Source organism: Gambusia affinis, linkage group LG15, assembly GCF_019740435.1.
Source record: "Gambusia affinis linkage group LG15, SWU_Gaff_1.0, whole genome shotgun sequence".
NCBI classification, from domain to species: Eukaryota; Metazoa; Chordata; class Actinopteri; order Cyprinodontiformes; family Poeciliidae; genus Gambusia; species Gambusia affinis.
This window is the reverse complement of record NC_057882.1, coordinates 14,267,973-14,293,924: the sequence shown is the minus strand read 5'-3', so window position 1 is coordinate 14,293,924 and position 25,952 is coordinate 14,267,973. Positions and strand designations below refer to the sequence as shown.

The window sequence follows — 25,952 nt, the reverse complement described above, 5'->3', positions numbered from 1 at the left end:
GTTCTCTGCGATCAGGTATGTCACTTGGACTGCAGCAGAAGCAGTTTGCACTTTGACTAAGCTGGGGACGAGATCATTAACGTTTAAAGATATTTGTCCAATGCGTCAGTGTTTGACCGTGAAAAGATCACAAGGCCTCCCAGTAGAAAGGCGAGCGAAACCTATACCAACAACTGATGCAGAAAGAAAGCCTCACCTCACTGGGGCCCAATTAAAATGGCCACACAGGATCACTGGAGGTTTTTTTCCCACTGGGACACATGCTGTATTTACTTGAGATACTGGGAGTGAGGTGTTGTGGTACTGGAAGCAAAGGATTGATCCACCCATTATCCAGAGACCAAGATGTATATAGTAGAATTCTGCAGAAATATCAGTAAAAGACACTTGTTCTGCTTCAAACACACATTGGGAGCTTGGATTTCCTTCTGCAAAACCTGATTATGTCTCAGGGTAATAAATAGATTAAAAAAAATCCCTACTACTGGGCGGTCATACCCAATGAAATGATAAAAGGGAAAATGTTTGCTAGGTGCATTGATCTTTAAAGCACTTATGTGAATTGTTGGTCAGGCTTTTATTTCCATCCCTGTCATCTATAGGAGCCTCAGGCTTTCCAACACTGTCATTGACAAATTAAAAGAAATAATAAAGTGCTAGGGAAAGAGTCACCTGTAATTCTGAAGAAGAGAATGACAGATAAATGTTTAAAATTTGGGGGTGGGGGATTATTTTGCAAGAGGAAAGACATGGGCATCCACTATGGAATAAATCTGAAATACATTTACCAGCTCCCTTGTAAGGAACACATTGCTTGTACTTGCAAACAAACAATTAGTTAGCAATTTTTTCCCAAAGCCCATTATGCTAACTGCCCCATGCCCTGTACATCAGAACATTAAGCATCTTTAGAGGCTTTAGTTTAACCCCACAGCTGAGTAAATAAAAAAAATTTCTCAGAAATGCATGAATTCTTTCAAATAAGCCCAACAGATACGCTAGTTATCAGTCTGATGCATGCAGACAAGAAAGATGCTCTTTGACATTTTGCGCTGTTGTGATCATTTCGAGTAATGTTATCTTGAGTCATTACTGGTATTGTAGCCATTATTCATCTTGAAGGAGTCTCCTCATACCTCTAAGGGTTTCAGGACTATACTTAATGCTTCCTGTCTTCTAATGCAGAGCGTTTTTACGTGACTGGAAAACCTCAATCTTCTTGAGGCAGGTTATCTGAAATGAAATCTGAAAGCAAGAAGGGAAAGGATTTGCCTAATGGTGCATTTTCATTGATAATTAGAAATACAAGTAGTCCTATGTTAAACCCCTTATATGGCATGATCTCATTTTCTTTGAACCACAGAGTGGAACAGATTGCATGTCTGTGCAAATAGTTTGATTACTTTTTTTGTAGGAATATTGATTTTTTGCTTAAAGAATGATGATAAAATAGATTTGTAATATTTTGAACATTACATGTACCAATGCCAAAAACATAGCAGCACACCTATCAAACAGTTTTGTACTCAGTTATTTAACTACAGTGCTGTGAAAAAGTATCAATTGAATAAATATGGATTATTTTGGGAGTGGTAAGGGTTAATTTTCTTGCTTTGTTATTTCTTTTCTGTCACAGTTAAATGCTTAAGAAAATCTTATGACCAGAAAATGACTGACTAACCTGAGTGTTTTACAAAGTAATAAACTTGTGATCAAACCCTTGGCAGCAACAACTATCATCATCAAAATGACTCTAAAGTTGTTCCACTGATTTTGTCTTGGCAATCATCAAGAGGTTTTGTCCTTTACACTTTTTTTGCAAACGTGCAACAGATCTTTATGTTCTTTTTGAGCCGCAGTTTTTAACCTTTCAATTTTCTGCGGATGCTATGTTTTGGAGTAATTGTTGGTTGGCTAGCATCTTCTCTGCAGTTTTACCACTGTCACATTTTTATTTCACTTACAAATAATCTGACTCAATGTGTTTTGCTGTAGTCTCAAAGCCTCGGAAATGGCTTTTCAGACTGTAGATGCCAGCGACTATGTTTCTTATTGACATAAAATTCACATTTTAAGGTACTTGAGCCTGCATACTGTTGCCAAATAAGATCTATCGAAGTGATTTCTTGCTTCTACAGAGCAAGCAGTAATCAGGCATGGGTATGGATTATGAAATTGGACTCATCCTTCATAAAAATGTGAAAAAAAACTTTAAAAATGTAAGTGCAGAAATAATATTGTAAGGTGACCACATGCTTTTTAAAGGCTTTATCATAAACAACAATACATTAAAGGTATACCTTGTTTATGGGATGAGTGTAGACAGTTATATTGTACAAGACTGAGTATATGTGTGTCCATTTGCGTAGTTGTCCTAGTAAGTCTCTCCATTAAAAATAACCAAGTTTATAAATGCAACAACGTAGTTCGAAGTATTTCGGTAAAAGTTTTAGATGATATCGTATGATGAGGGAGAATTTATTTCCATGCTGCCAAATACTCTGCAGGGATGTTATGTCTGTCAGAAACTTCTCTTTAACTACCAGCTAACTGAATCAAGTTGGTATTGCATTATGAGCAAAGCCAGATGCTGAGCTCTCATGCCTAATACAAGCCCTGCAGGACTTAATGTTTCCTAGGAAACTTACTTGTTTGTGCTTCCTACGTGCTCATTTTCAGATGCGAGTCCATCTGTGGATATGGACTCACATCTGCAGTCTGGCCAAGATAATGCATCACCTGCTCTGGCCTCTCCACGTAGCTTTAAAAGTGCCAGCCTTGCACGCTATCTGGATACAGTGCCGAGAGAGTTATTATTTTACTGCCTCCTAATCGGGATCAGAGTAGTTCTCTTATCCTCTGAGTCAGAACATAACGCTACTTTAATGGAAATTATGGGAAACTACTCCATGTGCCTGGAACTGCCCTTTTTTCAGCAAGAGGAGATGATTTGTTTAGTTGTGCAAACCCCATGCTTGCCTCTCTCTCACCTATTTTCTCTCTAAATCTTTGATCTCTTCAAATAGGTTACCAGGCTAATTTGGTGGGTTTAAAGACATTTTTAAAAAGAATGAAACTGGACTTATTAACAAGATAGTTAATTTTTTTTTCCCATAGGGCTCCACGTTTGTGGCGATGAACCATCTCATCTTTTTCTTGGCATGGGTGTGTGTGTTCATATCTAAACTTGCTGATCTACTTGGAATGGCTGTCATTTTTGCAATTAAGAAAAGCACATTTTGGACCTCAAACACTTGGCCTGTATAACTCAGGATGCCATTAAGATATTGGAATCTTCTACTCTGTGAGATGAATTGTTTTAGAGCCCATCTGCCAGGCTGTCTTTGGAAGTACCTTGTTGTGGGACTTACTGTATGAATATGAATTGGGGCAGAGAGTGAGACAATTTCTACTTTAACATGATAAGAAATATTCAAGACTTTGCTTCCTTTTTAATATCAAAAAGATATTTCCTCGCATTTTTCTTGAAACTGTTTTTTTTATGTGGAAGTGGCTCTTCGGACCTCTTTACCCCTTTGACTAAAAATAATGAAGAACCAACTAATGTTTTTAAATATAGATATAACAAGTGCAGGTTTTTAATATTAATTCCTTTCTTGTCATGGAATAATTTCACTGAATTTTCACCACAGAAGATGAAAATGACTCTTTTTAGTTTTCAAAAGTCAAATTCTAAAATGCTTATTGACCCGTATGTGCTCTATTTACTCCTAAATAAGATGCATTAAAAAGCGAAGCATCCAGGACTCCAGTTGTAACTCTAGAGATGTTGCAGATGTTTATAAAATTCAAATTAAATATATTGTAGCTAGATGAAAAGGGTTGTGAATATGTTGGCTATATGTTGTAACTCACACTGATCCCCACCCTGAACCTTTAGCTCCTAGTGCCCCTCCACAGCAAGTGGCGGTGTTGACGGTGGGGAGCCATAACAGCACATCCATCAGCGTGTCATGGGACCCCCCTCCCTCTGACCAACAGAACGGCATCATCCAGGAGTACAAGGTAGGCGCAGCTCACCCCTCCCCACCCAGACTCACTTTTCTCAGTCATGTGTAACAAAACATCACACTGAATTCTGTCGGCTGCGTCTGTCTGTGTCAGATCTGGTGTTTGGCCAACGATACACGGCTTCACGTCAACAAGTCTGTGGACGCGACCATCCGTTCAGTCGTCGTCGGGGGTCTTCAGGCTGGAGTGCAGTACCGCGTGGAGGTGGCGGCAGGCACCAACGCCGGGGTGGGGGTCAGAAGCAAACCCCAGCTCATCATTTTGGGTAATCCACTCCCACTCCCAATCCTGGGGTCAAATGAAATGACCTTATAATGGGGAGTACCTAGGTCTCTATAGCAGATCAGGAGTGTGGAAAAAGGATTTAGCAATTTATCGCCCCAGAAGAAAGAAGATTGCGCTTTACAACGCAGGCATCTGTGGAGAAATCAATAGTGATTCATTAAGTGTAGTGTCTGGTAACACCGTGCCAAGTACTGTTAGCCATATCAATAATCCTCCTCAATATGTGGGCAGCTGGTGCTAACACATTGAAAGCTGTGTTTTTGTAGGAGCTTATCAGCCTATCACATCTTCTGAAATAGCCAGAGGATGCCCAGACTATATAAGCCCTGAATCAATATCGCAGACCAGGCCAGATGCTCTTCATCTATGACTTTTGACTGATATATAATAACACCCTTAACACATAGAGAAGTGGAAGCAGGTCGGTGGACTGAAGCTTAATGATGGAGACTGTAGGTTCGTTTTTGCGTGTGTGCGTGCGAGGGGGTGCGCATGAGTGTGTGTTTGAAAGGGGGGGGGGCTTTGCTGCTGGAGACTGTGAATCTAATTTCACAGCACAGTAGCTGCAACAGAAAAATCAAACTCTGTCGGAGCTGCTCTGTCAATCTCATGTCTTGCAGCTCAAGTTGATAAGTGCACCGCTGAATTGATTAAGTCTATATTGGATGCACTGATGCTGTTTTATTTTTTCTTATTTTGTTTTTCTCTCACAGATTTTTTTTTTCCTTGTTTTCATTTGACCTCCCCTGCTGTCCACCTATTTGAGAAGTTGTAGGATTTTCTTTGTACTGCATATTCATAATTTTCATTCCCCTCCAAATATGTATATATATATATATATATATATATATATATATATATATATATATATATATGTATGTATGTATGTATGTATGTATGTATGTATGTATGTGTGTACATATATACACACAAATATATAGTCTCTTTTTTACTTTACGTTTATGGTATGAAGAGGGTTTGTGTTATTCTTCCTCATGACAGCTAAACTGTGTGATATTCATTTTTTGTTTTCACTGAGGCATCATTTGGCATTCAGATGTTCCCCTTGTGTCTTTTCCGTCTGTGTGCATGTGAAACTTCTGCTGTGCCTTCAGGTGGAGAACTGAAGGATGTGATGACAGGATCGGAGGGCAACAACAGCATCTCAGACGTGGTGAAGCAGCCAGCTTTCATCGCTGGTTTGGGAGGGGCCTGCTGGATTGTCCTCATGGGCTTCAGTGCTTGGCTGTACTGGAGGAGAAAAAAGAGGAAAGGACTAAGCAACTATGCAGGTAAAAAAAAACAACAAAAAAAAGCTGCCCTCTTGCTTCTAAATCAACACAAGATCTCAAAGCACAGTAGGTCTCTCGCCTGCAGCGGAAGCTGATGTCGTCACAGATGTGACTCCATTTCAGGTGGCTAAAATGCAGAACAAAAGAAAATATATTCTACACAGATGGAAATAGGCCCTATTTACTTTAATTCACTGTGCAGCCATGTGCATCAGCTCTGCTGAGTTCTATCAGCACCACACCTCAACACTCTAATACATTCATGCGAGATAAGTAATTTAACATCTATTTCCATTATCAGACCGTGGCTGGTGGTGTTTGTCATTTAACATTAGGTACATCTAAGTTTAGGTATTAAGAAAAAATCTCTTACTATTCCACAGATCAACCCCCAAGCCTTATGCATTTATGATTATGGGGCTACAGCTTGTACTCATTATTTAGAGACTGATTAATTACCAAAATTCAGTAGGGATTTATATCATCCCATCTATCCAATTAAATGTGTTCATCTGCATTCTAAGACATCCTGTTTACCAGGAATGTCCCAAAACAAGTTAGTCATTTAGGAATAGGCATTTGCCCACACAGTTCAAGTACCACACTTCATTAAATCAATGTCTTGTGTAGCCTATGTTTTGAAACACTAGCTTTAAATAGCACTGAAATTCCTCAATAGATATCATCACACTACATGTTTAGGTTGTTTACATCTCAGCTCACTTGTCACTGATGTACATTATACTGCTACTTCTTCTCTCTTCTTTCTAGAGAATGGCAGATTTTATTATACCAGGATTTTTTGTAGGACATTCTGCTTTCTGCTCCAACACACTGTTAGCTTAAGAAAACTAATACCATTATTTTTCGTCTTTTGCTATTAATACATCTGTCCCAAAACATACAGCTAGTGTTCAATATATTTACCCATTGCTCCTGCCGATGAGGTTCCTTGATGTGCTAAGCTAACATTAGCATGTTTACTTCCGGTTAACAGTTAATCTTATAGCATATTTTAATGCAGTTCCAGTAAATTATGCATGGATAAAGTAACAGACTTTTTTAGTGTGTGTTAAAATGTTTTGACCAGATTTTTAGCTAGTTTTTGCTATCTTTTAGGAAGCTGAATTTTGTAACATGTCAAGATAATTATTGCTACTCAATGCTAGTATGAAGATTCACCTTAATTTTTTGTTAAACTCTGATTGTCATAAAACACAAATAAACAAGACGAAATGAAGATAAACAGTTTAATTTTATTTGCTTTAGCTATAGCCCAGTGGTTTCTGTTTTACATGTGTACTTGAAATTCATGAATCATCTTCTATACTATTTCACCCCACTTTCTTGTCTCTTTGAATTACAGTTCAGTCCTTCACCTTTACTCGAGCTGGTACGTCTCCATATTTTGTGTTAATAAAAAAAGAAACTCTTGAGCTGCTCCACAATGGACAGGCCTGCAGATTAATTTTTTCTCTCTTTGCTCACTTTTCTTTTTTTCTTTTTTTCCCTTCAAGTTACGTTCCAAAGAGACCGAGGCTTAATCAGAAATGGAAGGTGAGAGTTTAAATTTTTCAAACCAAGGAGCTCACGCTGAAGGAGCTTTCCTGCTGACATTTCAGCGCTACGTAGTGCGAGTGTTCTCGTTGGCTCGAGCCCCATTGTAAAACCTGAAATGAAGAGTTTTCTTGTGATGAATGGAATTTGCATACTCCCTTCTCCCCTGCTTATTCATACTGTACCGGTGTATGATTCGCACTGGTGTTCGCTTGATGAAATCATTAATCATTCCTTTGAAGTGAGTGCTAGCAATTAATGCAGGTGGGCAGCTGTTTCAGTCGCTGCCTCTCTCTGCTCGTGTCGAGGTTGCTGGCAGAGTGAGAGGTCGCAGGAGAGGAGATGAATGTGATGTTTAAAAAAGCTCAGCACAGCAGACAGTCATGGTACGTACAGTGCGGAACATAGATGTAAAAGAACAGCAAGTCGGACCTGGAGACTCTTCTAAGTGGTGCTTTTCACTTTAAAAATCTCCAGTGAAAATTTTTGTCCACTGGGATATTTTCTGTAAAGCTGTTCTTGTAAAACCAATTTTTACAGGAACAGCTAATTTAACAATTTTAGCTGATTCTGATTCTGATCTCTCGCTAAGAACTACAATAATTTTTATAGCTTTCCTCCACACAGTTGCAGCCATTAAATATTCATATTTGGAGCTTAGGTCTCTTTGTGTGTGTAAAAGAGAAGTCATTATAAAAAAGAGCTTTAATTCTATTCAATAGTAAAGACAAAGAGTTCTGAATTAAAACTATAACTCGCGCTCAATTGAAAGGACAACATACAACAGTGCTTTTATGAAATGGAAATGACACATGCTTTTTAAGAAACATCTTTGGAAATGCTAAGAATTTACTTTTTTGGTTTTAAAAGATAAATTTAACATAAGGTGTGACCAGCCTAAGTGTAGCGAGATAATCAAATGCATCCTTACTGATAAAAAATAAGTAAATAAATAAAAATAAAACTTGTGGAAAACTTTTAGTTTAGTGCCAATATAAACCTATGAATAAGAAGTCGACTTGAGACACCATACTGAAATTCCTTCAGCAACAACTTCCGCACTGAGTGCCTCTGCATCACGCATTCAAGTAAAAAGATTTGATTTTTGAATTTCTAAATTGAGCTGAAAATCTGAAAGTCTGGTCATGTCCTGATTTCTTTATGCATTTCTTGCTCTAATCACATTGCAGCAGAAATGTTCCAAGTAAAAAGCCGGCTCTGTTTCCTGGAGAGTAGAATCTAATGAAAATTTCACTATATAGTAGCACATAAAGCATATGAGCACAGAATGTTTGTTGAAAGTGCTGGCATCATCAGTGTCATGCCATTTTCACTGTAGCTCATTTGAAAGGGCAGGTAATTGTTTGTTCTTTTTTTTTGTTTTGTTTTGTTTTGGGGTTCTTTCCCCCCCACACCTCTCAGTCCAACTTACAACTTTCCCACCTTTATCTTAAATGTATGCATTCTTACCTGTTCTGATCTTTAATAAGCACAAAATGACGTACTAGTTTTTTCTAAACCACCAAATAGGCTATTCGCTGTCTCTGTTGCCATAGAGATGGCCCTCCGGTGTGGCTGATCTGCCAGAGGCTGTCTATGATTCTCAATTTAAAATGTAAATTTCTGTTGTGCTTAGGCTCTAAAGTGGATTTAGTGTGTGTTTAGACCTGCCGTGTTTCTCGAGGGAGAGAGCGAGGTGAAGATGAGGGGCGGGGGGTAGTAGAATCGGTAATGGGGGGTGGATGGGGGAGGGGCTGATTTATGGACTTGCCATTTTATGTCTCTCTGTTGTTTATTGTTGCCTCTGTGGTGGGGCGGCTCCACGGTCGAGAATATGCTGAATGAGTTCTCACATCAATTTGTTGTTGATGCAGCAGGAAGAAAATGAGCATCACCGTTACATATGGGAAGCTGAGTAACAATGTAACAGCTTCTCCCACCCTCTCATTCCTGTGTATTTTGTTTTTTTTTTCTGTCCAACTCCAAATGTTCTCATTACAGTCGCCCGGGGCTTTTGAAAGCGGGCGACCCGGGCCTTCCCTGGTTGGCTGACTCGTGGCCTTCTACAAGCCTCCCAGCGAACGGAGGCTTAGGGAGTCCAAAGGGTGCCAACAACTTTGGCCGAGGAGGTAAGAAACACAAGCAGCGTTGAGAGAGGGGAGGGCAGATGCGGTATTAGCAATGCCTTGGTGGACAGTTTTGACGTTCATCCTTTGGGAAGCATCATGACAGCACATCGCATTTGCAAACACATGCATCCGAATTAACAGAGCCTCAGAGGGGTTACATTCTCCTGATTTGACTTGACAAGCTTGATATTTGGCTTAATTTTTTTGCTGTTTAGATATATTTTTGGCAGCCCTTTTCCTGCTGTTGTGCATTTTCCGAGCTTGCATGAGATTGATACTCCCGGTTCGTGGTTTTAATTTGAGTGCTATAATTTAAACTAGTGAGTTGCAGGCTTCTTTTCTGTAAAAAACAGTGGAGCTGAAGGTTAGCGCGGTTTGAATATCCCCTCTTCTGAACACTCCACCAGGCTCCCACCGAGCGTTGCATGCTAATTACGCTTGTTGATAATCACTTTCATTTATATCAACTCTACTTTGGAATCGCCTTTTCTTTTTTTTTTTTACTAATGCAGAGCGCCAGAACAGCGGGGCGCGTTAATGACCTTAAAGATCGTTAACTTCATGTCAACTTATCTCTCCGTGTTGTCTTTCTTTTGCCCATTCTGCTGCCCCCCGCTCTGTCTCCACCCCACTTCCCCTCAGATGTTTTACCGTCTGCAGCCGTGGAGAAAACAGGCACCATGCTGTCTGATGGGGCCATCTACAGCAGTATTGACTTCATGGGGAAGGGAGGCTACAGCAGCCCGGCGCGAGGCGTTCAGCCAACCCCTTACGCCACCTCTCAGATTCTTCAGTCCAACAGCTTCCATGAGCTGGCCGTGGACAGGCCAGATCCCCGTTGGAAGGCGTCTCTGCAGGCCCAGCAGGATATGGCAAACATGGGCTACTCGCTAACTGACAGGCGACCTGGTGCTGGTATGAGCCACATGAAAATGTGTTCAAAAATCACCAAAAGCTAAACCCCAGGAAAGAACAAATGAGAAAGGAAGAAATTTATTTACATATTCGCTAAAATGGACCCTCAGGACTGTGCTCTTAATTACTCTTCTGTCTCCATCACAGTTCTACCCGGAGAGCTTATCTAGCCCAGAAATGTCACGCAACAATGACGCATTCCTTTGGCTTAATTTGATTAGTGATGGCAGAAAATCCCTCAGCGTTTCTCAGTTATTTATTTAGCATATATACGTTTTGTAAAGCCACGGAGGCATATCCGTCTGCACTTTTGTACTTCTGCGCAATGTTCAGCTAAATGTCAGGCTCGGAAGAGATAAAGCGAACCAAAAAAGCAGAGCCGTATGGAAGCATCTTAAAGCGTGTTGCCGCGGGATTTTTAATGCCTCTTTAAGAAATGTCAACATTTGGGAAATGTTTTAATGTGCTGTCAGCACAAAGAAAAGGAAGAGATGAACTTTGAGCAGGAAGACAGGGGTTTTTAAAGATTCCTGCTGTCGACGCTGATGGAAGATAACTTTCAAAGCAAACTTGAATGTGTGTAAATTTGATATAGATTGATACTGAAGAGTAGCATACAAAGTGGCTTCTCAGAGTTTTTTGTGTGTGTGTGTGTGTGTGTGTGTGTGCGTGCGTGTGTGTGTGTGCGTGTGTGCGTGTGTGTGTGTCTCCTCCCCTTAGGTGCTAAGGTTGCAAAGAAAAAGAAGATCAAGGGAGGGACGAAAACCTCAAAATCAAATGGGACTTGCTGGGCAAACATGCCCCTGCCTCCCCCACCCATGCACCCTCTGCCAGGCACAGAGGTTGACCTTGATCGGTACCCGCAGGAAAACCATAAAGGAAGGTAAGACTTAGATTTCATTAGTTCTGCCTCTTCGAGCCAAAGGCACAAAAATAATGGTAAAAGGAAAAAAACAAAACAAATAAAACCAAAAAATAAATGGAACATCAGGGGCAAAATTTACCAAAACGTTTTAAATATGTGGTTGTCTGCACACATTTGGAAAATTTACATTTGCTTACTCTTCTTTTGCCATGTTCCAAGCATGTCTTTTAATGGACTCTTATGCAATAGACCAACACAAAGTGGTGCATAATTATAAAGTGGAAGGGCATTTCCAACATTTTTGCAGAAAAAAAAATAAATAAATAAAAATGTGGCGTGCATTTGTACTCAGTCATCCTTACCCTCATAGCCTTCAATTAAAATCTCACACTGTATGATAGAGCAGGACAAGACTGTAAACCGACCGAGAGTTAGCTATCCACTTAAGAAGATGAGGAATGGAAATCAATAATCAGTGGAATAACAAGCATGACTGTGAAGTGGTACATGGAGGCCTTAACAAGTTTTGCCACAAAACATTTGTAGAATACAGCAAACATGTGGAAGAAGGTTCTCTCTTTAAATGAGACCAAAAAGAACTACTGACTCTAAATAATAGAGCACATCATTCTGAAAATGCCAGTCATAGTGAAGTTGGCCTGAGGTGACCAAACTGGTGACTCAATAATTTTGAAAAATACTTCTTCATGATTATGCACTACTCTGTTGTGGTATACCACATAAAGTCCCAATCAAATACACAAAAGTTGGTGGCTGTAACCTGACATGATGTGAAAAAGTTAATACAAATATCTTTGCATATCCCTGTGTCTTACCATAAAATGCCATAACGATCGAAATTTGTCGTCTCTCCACGCCACATCTTTTCCTCATGACTCGAGCAGCAACAGCTGGGTCCCGCCCATGTCGATCCAGACCTACCGCCACCAGGATTTGGACAGCGAGGCGGAGGAAGAGAGAGGTCCCACTCCACCGTTAAGAGGAAGATCCTCCTCGCCAGCTCCCTTCAGCCAGCCCTCATCTTCCTCTCTCAGTTCTGCCCACCATGAAGAAATGCAGTCCATTTTGCAGGCCCACTTAGATGAACTCACCAGGGCTTACCAATATGAAGTAGCCAAGCAGGCATGGTAAGGAAGCCAGGCATGCTATCTGATAGCACCAGTTCTTTAAATTATTATGTAGACTAAAAGATGTGTTAGCCTTTTCAGTCGGTTTTCAAAAACAGCACTTCGTTAAAACTACCCTGTTGAAGTTCTGTAGCAATTTTCTATTTCCTTCTGATACATGGTGTTGTTTTCTTGTTTTACTTGACCCTTCCATGCCACTGATTATAAAAATCGTACTTGATTGGTTAAATATTTTGTTCTGTTACACTGCATTAGAGTGCTTGTTGTCCCAGTTATTTAATAGGACTTTCTCTAGAAATATATAAAGAGATGGTTTGTTTTATATTCTAAATCTACCTGTCCAACCTCTGGAGCTCCATAGAATCCTCATTCCTTAACTTTTTTCTTCCTATATTCTTATATTTAGCTTCATATATTAAGCGTGCTGATATTACATCCATTTCATAGTCTCTGTTTGGTCTAAGATACATTTTAAAATTCATCTATCCACCTAAAGAGTTATTCAAAGCCAAGAATACCTATGCTATGTTCTTACCTGACACAGTTCTGCTCATATTGTATAATAGCAACCTCACAGTCTGTTTGTTATTTCCCTACCCAATTAGCGTTAACTATGGAATATTTTGCCATCACTGTTTTGTTTAACTATCCCTTTCAATGACTTCAAAAACCAGCTAAAGGTTTTTGTACCATCCTCTTTATTGATTGGAATTTGATTCCCAATCAAAGATTTTTACATTCGTTTCCACACTATGTTTCTGTACGAAAGGTGCAACCATTTTCTCGCTTTGCACAGTTGCAGAGAAACCTGTAATTTTATTCCATCGATTCATCTCGTCGTTTTGGTTTTGCATAACAATGCCCAGCATTTGAACATCTTAGGATGGTGGTATTTGCTCGTGTCAACCCAAACCTGCAGTCGATGTCTCCGGCGAACGATAAAAAACATTCTTACCATTGATTACACTTTCGACGAAGCACCGAGGGGAACTTGATAAGTCGGGGCTGACACGTGTTGGGGGGGTAATGACTGGGTTTAGTCTTACATGCTGGTCTGACATCAGTAAATAGAGTTGGTAATTATGCATGCATCTCCTCTACGGTGGGATTGGAGCCATCATGGAGGACAGCTGTGCGGGAGATAACAGGCATGTTGCTGACAGCCCTGCCCATCCAGATATCCTTTATCCAGTCCAATTACAACTTCATTGTGTTAGCACAACACACACTACTGCTGAGAAAGTAATCAGTGAAAATCACTGCAGACATTCATAGTCTTTGCACATTGCATCTTTACGCTTCTGAATGTCCACTGATTCTGCATTCTAATGCTTGTTTTGCGGTATTTTTCCCGCTCTTTATCTGACCTCCATTGGATTTAATGGATCGACCGTGCTTATTAATACAGTGTTTGCCCACATTTAATTAGGCATATGAAGAGCAGCGCTAATGTGTCCAACACACCGATGGACTTCATGTCGAGTACACTGGGCTCTGATCTGGGAGCAACACTCCTCTCTGAAGACGATGAGGAAGAAGAGGAGGAGGAGGATGAAAGATATGCTGTGGTGTCAAAGAACTTGTGCGGATTTGAATACACTCCTGGCCACAGCGTGGATAGCTTTGAAGGCACAGGTATGTGTTCTTATTAATAAAGAAAATTAATATGAAAGTTCATTATGACTTTGAGGAGATGAGCATGGGGAGTTTGGCTGGATCAAGGGGTCCCAAGAGCATTTAATCTGTTAGTGCAGTTAGAATTTGATTTATTTATTGAAAATGAAATAGTCCTATTACACTTTCTATATCTTGAAGGAGTTAACTTAAGTTATGCTTTTCAAATGTTACACATTCAAAATCAACACCCAGTAACGTATTTGTCATTTCTTACATATTGAATGTAGATAGTGAATAAAAATATAATTTTATTGTTCTTTAAAGGAGGACTATTATGTAAAATCAACTTTTTTGAACTTTATGTCAGCATCAAAAACATACCTGAAGTGCTGCTTTTTATTCTTTCATACAGGTTTGAGAAATTCTCGAATCTCCTTCAGCAGCCATCTGGGGGTGCAAAAACGCTAAAATGGCACTATGTACCTTTTCTGAGGATGTTTACACCTTAGGATTTTTGGCAGAGGTGTTTATAAAGCTGAGCAGAGGAAGGAACTTAAAATAAGATATTTTGGAACTTAATTTTCTGCAACTTAGAGGAGTTATTCTATTTCTATTTTTAGATTATTTACTCATATTTTAATTTATGTATTTATTTATTTATTAACCTATTTGTGTCTTAAGTAGAAGTAATGAAGGTAACGTTTATATTATAATATATATAAAAAGATTATATAGTCTTAACTTTACCCTCCTGTTATGTTGCGGGCCAAATTGACCCGTTTTAAAGTTCAAATTTTTTTTTAAGTAGTTGGAAGTATTTTTTGCATGAAACTTTTCTGTTTGTCTTAATAGGTGCACATATAAATTGAAATTGTATTAATTTTACACATTTTCAACCCTCCCCTGCGTCTACATATTACATAGATGCTCTTTGGGTCAATTTGACCCGGCAGTCAAGTTGAAGGGTAAAAAGATCAAAAAATTTTAAATTCTATATGTTTCCATGCAGCTATGAACAATATTTCACCACACACATGCACACAAGTTGCACCCCCCACCACCACACACAACACACACACACACACACAAACCCACTTTCTCACTATTCTCTTTACTTCACTAGGAAACTGCAAGAAAGCAGGTGTTCATACAACTTTTGATGGGAACATTTTATGTTCCCGTGGATAAACTCCACCCACCCTGAGTGACACTCAGCAGAAGTGGGGAAAACTTAAATACTCTCGGCATGACTCATTTGTCTTGGTTTTAATCAGCAGGTCAGTTTGACCCAGAACTGTATACGTGTCTTTTGTTCAATTATAAAGATCAACCAATGAAAAAAAATAATCTAAATGTATTGTAAAAAAAATTACAAAAGAACAATTTCAAGGAAATTATAGCCTTTTTATCTCTAGGTTTTTTTCAGTGCACATAAAAAATGTAAATTCCATTTTTGTCCAAATAAGGAAACGAGTAAGTTGTCGTCATTGATCCTTTCTTTATGAGAAATAGAAAAAATATCCTTGCACAAATATGGATCGAAAACTAAATGATGCATCTCTCTGGTCTTTTGTTTCTCTTACTATCTTGCTCTCTGTTTTTGCACAGTACAAAAAGAGAGCAAGGTATGTTTTTGATGCTGATATGAATCCAGAGTCGAGTGTAAGAACTGTGCAGAATATAAAGAAAAGACAGAAAAAGTCCAAACTCTTACTTTGAAAGTTCTTCAGAAAGTTTGAAGAACTTTCGGAAGAACTATTGATTGAGACCATTTTAAACAATAATAAGTAACGTGGTTCTCAGTGGATGAAAAATACAAAAAAATAAAAGGTACTTCAAAACACAGCAGTGTCTTACCACTTAATATATAAATTGTGCCCATTTGACTGGCAATATACAAGATTTAGAATGGGACAAATGTGCTGTATGCTTCTGAAAGAAAGGGGGGGAGGAACTGTTTACAGCCTCCTGTTTTCACCTTGTTGCTGGAGAGTCACTACAGCCACTCAAAGCACTTTGCCAAGAAATTGCGTTTATATTGGACAGTTTCTCCAAACACAATAGATCCATGTTCAGAGTGGAAGCATTACTATTATTACTATTTTTAGAAGGCCAATTTTTAAAAGATGAGAGGAGAAGATGCCAGTGAATAAATTCCGTGCATGATAAAATAAAACATTATTTAATATTCTGTTACACACCTACTTTAAACAATAAAAGGTTTATCTCCACCATGCTTCATCATGGGGGCTGTGTATTCAGGGGGCTTGATGTGCTAGCTTTCTGCCATTCATAGCAGTTTGCATTTATGCTAAATCTTTCAGTTTCTATGTCCTCTAACCAGGACTCCCTTCTTCTACATTTTTGATCGAACCCTCTTTGTAGAAAGTTGCAAACTGATGTTTTTTATGTTTATTTTTTATTATTTTTTACATTGTTCCAAAAAGGCTAGACATGTGGAATTCACAAGTAATTGTTGTGCTAACAGAAATGAGGATCTGTCCAGCTCAGTCAGAGTTACCATGGGTCTCTTGGCTGCTTTTCTGATTAATGTTCTTTTCATCTGTCAGTTTGATTGAACAGCAATTTATTGGTAGATCGGGAGCTCTGCCATCAATTATGAGACTCCGGTACGATTTGAGCCACTGTGGTGGAAACAGAGGCAGTCTATAACAGCAAAATACAAAAATTATTCATAGACTTTGAATCATTGCAACCTCTGTTTCAGATGATATATTTTAGGACAGTTTTAAACCATCTTTTAAAAGTTACATGTGATCATTCTCAGATAAATGTAGAAGCCATAAAATATTTTACAATTTTATGCATTTATAAATAGGTTTCTGCCTGAAAGCTATTCTTTAGAACTCAGAAACTTGATGGCTTCTCCCACAGGAACAGAACTGCACCGCTTTTAGACCCTAGTGTTTGATAAGTTACGACTGACGGGCACACTGAGAATATGTGTGTGTTCATTACTTTTGATAACCCATTGCGGGGCAGAAACAGTGTGACTATAAATATTTACACACATTAGCAATGCAAACGCGCTATCATCTCAGATCTTACAGACACACATTATAAGTAAAAAATATGAGTTTTTGGTCTGGTTCCTTGAAGCCACTGGGCGGAGCCACATCGCTTTTTGTTATCCTACAAAGGATGGCTTGTTCTTAAAGCTGTCAAATTCTCTGAACAGCATACCTACTGTGTTGTCTGTTTTTCTATGACATGTGGGACACATCCTTATGCCTGGTTTTAAGACATGTCTGCTGTACATGGCAAAAATATTTGCTTAATTTCATCTTTTTGACATTTTATCAATACCCTGATGATAAAACATCAGGATATTAAAATTTTATGTGAATAACTCACACAAATTAGCATGTGATTGTGAAGGGGAAAGGAAATGATACAGATTTTCTAAACTGTTTTCCAAATAAAAATCTGAAAAGTGTGGTGTGTATTTGTATCTGTCCCTCTTTTTGAACCACATTTTACTGTAAACACAGCTGCAAGTGGTTTATTTCTCTTCCAGACCTTTTTTTTTTACCCATTCTTCTCTACAAACTGAAACTCTAGCTGGAAGAAGCTCGTCTATATAAATCAATTCTCAAATGTTGCTACTAAACGCTCATTTGATTTAGGTCTATATGCTTTACCTCAGTTATTCTAACACATGAATATTTTTTAATACAAATTATTTTAAGCCTGGCTTAGGCTGTATGCTTAGGAGTTAGTCATGGTGAGGGATACTTTTTCCATTGTCATAGCATGATGTTGCCATTACCATGATTCACCATGGGAGTGGTGTTTTTAGGGTAATGTGCAATTTTATTTTTCTGCTAAATTCAGCATTTTGAATGCAAGCCAAAAGGTTTGATTGTTTGCCTCCTCGCTGCCTCCTCCAGCATGCATTGGTTGGTTTGCAGCTGTACTATGGTTTCTGCATTTGCAGATAATTGATTCAACACATAGAAAATTGTTTTAAAGCTTAAATATACTTTAAACCTCTCTATTAGTTTATCCCTCTGAGTTCTTCACAGAACAGCTGAATTTCTACAAGGATTCAATTCAATTACACTGAGGGTTACTAACTTTCTATAGGCAGTGAGTTACGCTGGATTTGATTTAGAGGTATTGCCGTAAAAGAGGCTGAATACATTATTGTCCTTCTGCTTCACAGGTATTTACTACTTCTATCAAAATACCACAAAAATATACATGAAAGTTTGCGATTGTAAGATAAAATACAAAATCAGGGGAATGAATCCTTTTACAAGACACCATTAACCTTCTACTCATTGTACAACTGACATATTGTATTCGCTGTAGACAAATTATCATCTATCATTACTGACTCATTTCCTCTTATCACAGGGAAATCCACCCTCCACAGCCACACTGATAGCTTTGGCTCCTCAGACCATGGTACACATGGCACACATAGCCTCGGACACAAGGGGGCACCGCTTACTGGCCACAAACCTCAGACAGACAAGGTTGGAACTCTTCCCAGACGAAGAGACACCAACACAGACTGTGAGTTTTGGACGTTAGCGCTCCCAGACAACTGTTTCTCAAACATGATTCCTCTTTTATGATCAGGCGCATGTCATGACGTCTCATTTCCACGTTGTCATCTCTTACCATACACTCGACAGCCCTCGCGCCGGCCACAAAGTCCCTGCACAGCATGGGCTCCCACATGCAAAGCCCGTGGGCAGCTGCAGCACCGCACCCCTCGGAGGAGTGCATGGTAACCGTGTCAACACTAGAGAGACAGCATATGGCTTCCTGGAGTGGCACGACATCGTCCGGCAGGGCCACCCTGGGTAGGGGTTCCCACAAGAGACCTAGCGCAGAGCTCTCCCACAATGGACATCCTTCCACCAACGGCACAGAGAAAAGGGAACACTGTAAGTGTTGATACTAAACCTCTCATGGAGATGGATCAGTGTGAATGTTTCCAAAAGAGGATGATGATTTTTGACTTGCAAGGAAGCTCTTCCTAAATGCATATGCTTGGAAAACTTTGATCACAGAATATAGAAAGAAATATCTGGGTACATGGAGGATATTCCAGTATCTTTGAAAGAAATGTTTTCCGTTTGTTCTGAAAACGCATTTCTAGCAGTGGGGAAATGCAAAATCAACCTACATACCAAAAACCTGCTTCCAGCGCTGAGCTGTTGCCAGTGGCCACTTGGCATTATTTCTTTCAGTTTCCCCTATCAAAAACATTGGCTGTGGTTCTGAGGAAATGAAGCCAGTTTTACCTAAGCACCAACACTATTCTGGGCCAGATCAAACACCAGCTTTCATCTTGGACTGGCGGTGGAATAATGCAGACCAACAGCCTAATAAAACGTGTTGAGTGCCATGTTAAAAATTTGTTAGTTTTGTTTTTAGGTTGCCAAATGGAAGATGTAGAATGGATGAAAAGACTAAGTTTAAATTGTTAAAGTCTGATCAGCTGTGGAACAGCATGAGCTCATTTTCTCACATTTATCTTGGACTTAAACTACATTGGTGGTAAAACCATATGTAACAGATACCAGTTGGTTCTTTACACATCTTTGTTGATATTCCCCTTTTGTTTGTCACGTTAATCTAGAAAAAGATTTTCATCTCTGCCTCAGTGTTTCTAAGGGTGTTTGCACACCCGGTAGTCTGGTAGACTGGGTTTGATTGGGGACCAAAATTTCAATATTTGTTACATTTTCAGCTGCCGGGATTTCACTGTCATACTGCACCGTGGAAACCCTTTGAAAAACCTGTTCACCACTTAGCCTGTGGTGGCGCTGCAGCAATAACTACAAAAGGAAATGACATCAAGAAAACTTCCTGGAAGACATGAGCACAACTTCCTTCTTTTGCAAAATCTAATTAAAAATGGAGTGTAGTCAGATTTTAGAGGTTGTGGCCATTTCTCCTGCTAGCCCTAGAATCTCACCTTCTTTTAGGTTGTGTTTACCCAGAATTCCCTGCACTATAGTTCATTTTCTTCTTTTGGAGCGATCATATGCATTCAAACCACACCAGAGTTCACTTCAGCCGAACTGAGATCTAGGTTTTTAGGCAGACCAGATTTAACTTTTTTTGGTCTGCATAAGAGTTTGAGTGCACATTCACATCCCTCAAATGAACCAAACTTTCAAGACAAAGGAACTAGCGTTTGATTAAATTGGACTAAACAGTGCTGCTATGCCAACTCAACAAGTTAATGCCATGCTACCACCAATTTATTGTTTTTAAGACCGGTGAACTTCTCACACTGATCTGATGGGAAGATCTGATGGCGCTAAAGAAAGAAAGACAAGAAATATACCCTCCAATAATGTCTATTTCAGCCAATATGACAGACTTTTCATAGCTGGATGACACATATGCCAAACGCCTTGCCTAACAGCACATCCTGTTTCATTCAGCTTCCCTTTAATCTGGTGGTAGAGCAGCTCTTTCAAAATAATCTACAAAAACGTCATCATCTGCTTCATTCTCAGATGTGCCCATACATTTAGTTACATAACTGAGTCTTGTCCAAGACCCAGTAGTGTTCGACCCTGATTGGGTCAGATTATGTAGCATTGACCTTCACTAGAGTTTTCTAAAATTGCTGTGTTTAGATGCACACATGTTAACAGGCTTGTAAAAAGGTTTACAGCTTTTCCTTTAGAAGAAAGTGTATAGTGGTGCATAATCAAATTAAGGACAGCCTGACCTCTCAGCTCATAAATTCTAGATTCCGAGCAAACACTGTATCTTGACTTTTATAAACACAGTTAGAGGATCTATCGCCGCAATATCTCACAATAATGAAAAGGCCACAATACATCAGAGTGAAGTGCAGCTATCCAGCTGTTGTCAGCATGTGACTGTCAAATGGTGAAGTAGGTGTAAGCTATTACTGAGGCACAAATGTGAAGGCAAGTGCCTTAAGTTTGACATCCTATTGCAGGGGTGCCCAAACATTTTGAGACCAAGATCTACTTTTTCTCTCACCAGCCGGCTGAGATCTACCTCATGACACGAAGACATAAAAAATTGTAAATTAAACTCTACTGACTTATGTTATATGCGAACATACATCAGTCATGGCAGAAATAATAAAGTGATAGAAAACCTAATGCAGTTTCTTCCTCAGTGAGATTCTGACATTGAGAGGAGGTTACTGGTTGCAAACATGAGGCCAGCAGGTGTCTGTCAGTTATGGTAGATCTGAAATTTGGTTTGATGACATCAGTATGAGAAGCTACAGAATGATAGGAGGAACCACAGAGCTCTGTAAAGGTAAAGGAAATTCTTCTGAAGTTAGGATATAATTAATTTAATTTCACATAATTATCATGGTAGAAGCCATTTGTTTGTTAAAATTTTCTGAAATATATTTGTTCTGGGGGCTGCACAGAACAAAAATTGGTAGAGCTGTTGCCTTGCAGCAAGAAGGTCCTGGGTTCGATTCCTGGCCCGGGGATCTTTCTGCATGGAGTTTGCATGTTCTCCCTGTGCATGTGTGGGTTCTCTCCGGGTTCTCCGGCTTCCTCCCACAGTCCAAAAACATGACTGTCAGGTTAATTGGTCTCTCTAAATTCTCCCTAGGTGTGAGTGTGTGTGTGCATGGTTGTTTGTCTTGTATGTCTTTGTGTCGCCCTGCGACAGACTGGCAACCTGTCCAGGGTGTACCCCGCCCCTCGCCCGGGATGCAGCTGGAGATAGACACCGGCAACCCTCCCGACCCCATTAGGGACAAAGGGTGTTCGGAAAATGGATGGATGGATATTTGTTCTGTTTGATGTTTGTTGTGAATGACGTATACTCACAAACGAACGAAGTAATTAGTCCAACGTTTAGAAACTACAGCGGCTGTAATGCGCCACAGCAAAGGTAATCAAAAGTAAAATAATCTCAACAGGTGATCAACTCAAAACCACTCGTACCTTTTTACTCTCTCTCTCTCTGTGTAGTTTAAGCACACCTGTTACCGTGGCAACCGCCTGCGCCCCGCAAGCCGAGCAAATATTACATTAAAAACATAACATTCAATCCGTTACAATATCAAGTTTCCAGGCTTAATATTTTTTTTCTCGATTATTAATAAGCGCGTCCCTGAACACAGCGATGGTTGATTAACTAGCAGAGCAGGAATTTAAATTAGTCAGTCGGTCTTTGAGTCGGCTTTTTTCATGTTAATGGAACGAAAATGCAGTGAATTGCGCAACACCTTGTTGAAAAAAGAATTTCTGAGAATATTAATTTTAACACATTTTTTTATTTTATTTTTTTATTACCATTCTTTAATGAAGCTACAAACGTTTAGGATCTTAGTGAATATTTTTTGACAGGCGCGTCAGAAGAGGAAGTTCTGGTCTCATCATCCTGGCGGCGTTCAGTTTCAACTCAACCTGGTGCTCGACGTATTGAGCACCCCTGTCTTATTGCATGAGCGCCTGAGAAGTAAAGCAACTGCTCCCTCATTTTTGATAAGAGAAAATCTGATCATTCCTTAGAATTGGGTGAATGTATAAAGTCTCAACATCTTTTATCTGGCAAACTGAAGATAGATATATAAAAAAAAATAACTGCAAAATTTTAGTCTGGTCTTCCCTCCTCTTTAGTTGGTTCAATCCAACTTGCAAAAGGAAGCAAAAGTAAATTAATTTTACAATGTTTTCCATCAAACAATGGATGGCCATGATGAGGGTTTATAGGAACATAATATTTTGTTGTGACCGCAGTGGAGGGAGTGGATAAATACGGTAAATGTTGGTTGAGATCTCTTTTACACTAAAGACACTTCTAGAAGTGCATTGATACCCCCTAGTGGTTGGAATGAGAACTAAACATGGTTCAAGAAAGCGGAAGCGCAGAGCACCTGGGGATCTGTTTATATGCATCATGTCATCTCGAAAACCTGATGTTATATTACAGCTCTAATAAATGGCCACATTTATTTGTTTTCAAGGAATAAAATCTGTGCAAAAAAACATGTCCATTTAGGTAAGTACTTAAAAGGATAAAGATACAGAATAAATATGATGATGATGTTAAATATAAAAGTTTAAAAATATATTTAAAGCGTTAGAAATGAACATTTGCATTGTTACTTACCTCTATGGTTTTGTTTTTCTTTGTTAACTCTGAGCAACTAAGATTCTACAAGTCATAAAAGAACTCCAGGTAACTTCTATGCATTTGACTTTTGTCCCCTTTATTGAAATTGGAAAAAAAAATATAAAACATAGACGATTTTAAAATATATATTTTTTCTACCAGGTTGACTTGTCATCAATTCAAAAACCATAAATTCTAATAGTTTTTAAGAATAAAATTAAATGGGAAGCCTACATGTCTGCATTAAGAGAAGCTGAAAAGACAGATGGTGCATTCAAGTACACAAACCCAACGATGCCCCAGATGTAAAAGCAAAGGATTTTAAGCCCATTTTGTAATTCTGTTTTCTTTGTCCGGGTTTCTTTTCAGAGTCATTGTGAGACATCCATCTCCTGCAGATGTGGTCTATCCCCGGACCTCTTGTTTTGTAAGCACTATGAGATTTTCTCCAGGCGAGGATGGTATTTAGAAGCCAGAGAGGACACTAAATGGAAGAAGAAGAAGAGCAAAAAGCGTTGAAGAAAACATGGAGCTGTAAATGTCATGTACAGACACAGACACCACTTTCACAGTGTTATTTTTATCCCCTTATTTCCCCCTTTCTCTCTTTGAAAGAGTAAATAATATGTTATATGTCCGCTTCTGTTTTCTGTCACATGGTGATCACACAGTGGAGATGTGAAGAAAAAGGAGCCACACAACAAAAATGACTTGTTAAATGATGAAGGGACTTGCATAATTTGTAAATATATACTTTTAATGTTATTTTGTTTTTCTTTTGCTTTGCTATGCAAGCCGAATCCAGCCGTCTCTTTTTGTGATTTATTACTGTGAATCTTTTTTTCTTTTTTTTTTTTTATTCATGCTCAAACTGTTAGCTTTTTTTTGACGAGGCTACTGTATTGTATTTTGCACAGAGCAATTTTTTTAATTTTTTTTTTTTTTTTTTTTGGTGAAAATAAGCACAAACTAATTTTCAGCTAAGCTGAGAAGGAGAATCATAATGGAAAAGAGTGAGATCTATATGAAGAGTGGAGAGTCAGAGGTTGTACTGTATATTTGGCTGTGCTGTAATTGTTTGGGGGAAATAACAGGTACACACTTGAAACTAATATGCCAAAAAAGAAACAAAAGACAAAAAAAAACAAACAAAAAAAAAAGACGAACTAACATTGCTTCATATCTCTTGCTGTGAAACTCATTAAGAGATTTTACGAAGAACTGTTCTCAGTGGGTGGCAAGGAGATCACATTAACTTTGATATCCAAAGGAAAGACATGAAACATTGGCTGCATCTCTGCCGTTCTGAAGAAGAAAATTTCACTAAATAATATATCATCGTATCGTTTCCAGTAACAGCTCTTGACATGATGTGCAATATCAAGAACGCAATGTGACAGTTATGGGAAATGAGACGATAAAAGTGACTTAGCGAAAGTCAAAGTTGACGCCTTAGACAGGTAGAGTAAAGAGACCTATTTCACCTGCAGACAGAAACTGTGTAAATTATAGGACAGCTGTATGTGACTTCTAACATATATGACATATTCTGCTTTGAGAAAGTATCGACCCCCTTACGTTACAGATTTCTTCAGATTAGTCGCCACATCTGCTCATGGACAGTCTACGTCAGCAGCCATTCAAGAGTTTTTTCTCTACTGTGAAACAGTATTTGCCCCCTTACAGAGTTGTTTTCTTGAGGCATTTTTGTCACGCTGGAATGTTTTAGAATATTCACTTTGCTTTGGGTAGCTTGTTTTCTCTCAATCAAAGGACATTTTTGTATTTTGTGTTGTCGTCTTATATTGAAACAGAAGAAATCTGCAAGGGACAAGTACTTTTTCAAACCATCTCAAGTCCTTTTATCGAATTTTTCGGTTTACAATAAAAACATCTTCATTTCCAGATTTTACTGACAGCCAGATGTTAATACTCAAGACGTCCAAATGCAGCTTCTTAAGATATTTCTGCCAAATGTATCCAGTATGTTTGGTCACCACACATGTTGGGATGATTACATTCTGGGATGGTTTTTTTTTTTGTTTGTTTGGTTTTTTTTCTTGTAATTGCTCACCATGTGAAGGATCTTTCCATGACAGATTGGTTTGCCTTCAGGAATGCACAGCCACATACAGAAGGACAGTTTTTTTTGTTTTGTTTTTTTTTTTAATCCTTGATGCAAAATAAAACGTGTACGTGAAAATGAACTGAATCTCTCCCTCACAATGCATGAGTCTGCAGCAACCTTTGCATTTATTCAGAGAAGTCTGCAGAGAAAGGCAGAATCATTTTGGTTCCAAATTGAACAGCAATGTTATTTCACAAGAGCTGGATGGAGTTATTAATGAATATATGGCACTCAAAAGTGAAAGTAATATAATAAAACCATTTTCATGATATCTGGAAAATGTTTGATCTCAGTTTTGGTGTTTTTCAAGCAGATTGCAGTATCTTTGCCCATACGATAAAATAGATTTGATAGGCTTATTTAGTTTGTTTTGATTTTGATTCATTCCCACAATAGGTATCTTTCCACATGCTTAAGGTATTGTCTATTTGAATCCAAGAACACAGCAACCTCCACGCTTGATGACTAAAGAGCTATAAAATTAATTCATTTTCAGCGCAGGAGCTCAAAATTACAGGGAAAACTTTGAAGAATATACTGTTTACATTTATTGGCTGATTTATACAAAAATGATTGTTTTTTTTTGTCGAATAAAAAGCTCTACAATTTGTATTGAATACATAAAAATGAATACCTAAAGAACACTGTGCTTTTATTTCTTTGCTTTTTAAGCCTTTCAGTGTGTGTCGAAATTAAGAGTCTTAATATAAATTATTATGGTGGGAAACACAAGAAAAGATACAATTTAAACAAGGCAATTTTGTGTTTATGAGAAAAGAAAGAGATACTTGAAATTTTTTTTAGATTAGTCTTCAGAGGGAAAAAAAATGATGACTATATAAAAAAGAGCCTTATGTTATTTCTGAAGTA

General features: G+C 38.6%; 1 protein-coding gene across 4 annotated transcripts in view; it reads left to right on the top strand.

Moving 5' to 3' along the window:
* The window catches only part of LOC122844891 (roundabout homolog 2-like), a 93,839-nt gene extending 68,233 nt beyond the window's left edge, over window positions 1-25,606 (top strand). For 2 of the 4 annotated variants that reach the window (XM_044140727.1, XM_044140725.1), the window contains 13 exons: window positions 3,902-4,026; window positions 4,126-4,297; window positions 5,433-5,609; window positions 6,976-7,002; window positions 7,127-7,166; window positions 9,168-9,295; window positions 9,938-10,210; window positions 10,931-11,093; window positions 11,981-12,223; window positions 13,653-13,858; window positions 18,221-18,382; window positions 18,505-18,759; window positions 23,324-25,606. In XM_044140727.1, coding sequence (XP_043996662.1) covers window positions 3,902-4,026; window positions 4,126-4,297; window positions 5,433-5,609; window positions 6,976-7,002; window positions 7,127-7,166; window positions 9,168-9,295; window positions 9,938-10,210; window positions 10,931-11,093; window positions 11,981-12,223; window positions 13,653-13,858; window positions 18,221-18,382; window positions 18,505-18,759; window positions 23,324-23,325 — 1,973 coding nt within the window. In that variant the 3' untranslated portion in view covers window positions 23,326-25,606. Of the gene's footprint in view, window positions 1-3,901; window positions 4,027-4,125; window positions 4,298-5,432; window positions 5,610-6,975; window positions 7,003-7,126; window positions 7,167-9,167; window positions 9,296-9,937; window positions 10,211-10,930; window positions 11,094-11,977; window positions 12,224-13,652; window positions 13,859-18,220; window positions 18,383-18,504; window positions 18,760-23,323 lie in introns of all 4 variants that reach the window. The other 2 variants (XM_044140726.1, XM_044140724.1) reach the window with 1 other exon arrangement.
* The last annotated feature ends 346 nt before the right edge of the window (window positions 25,607-25,952 follow it).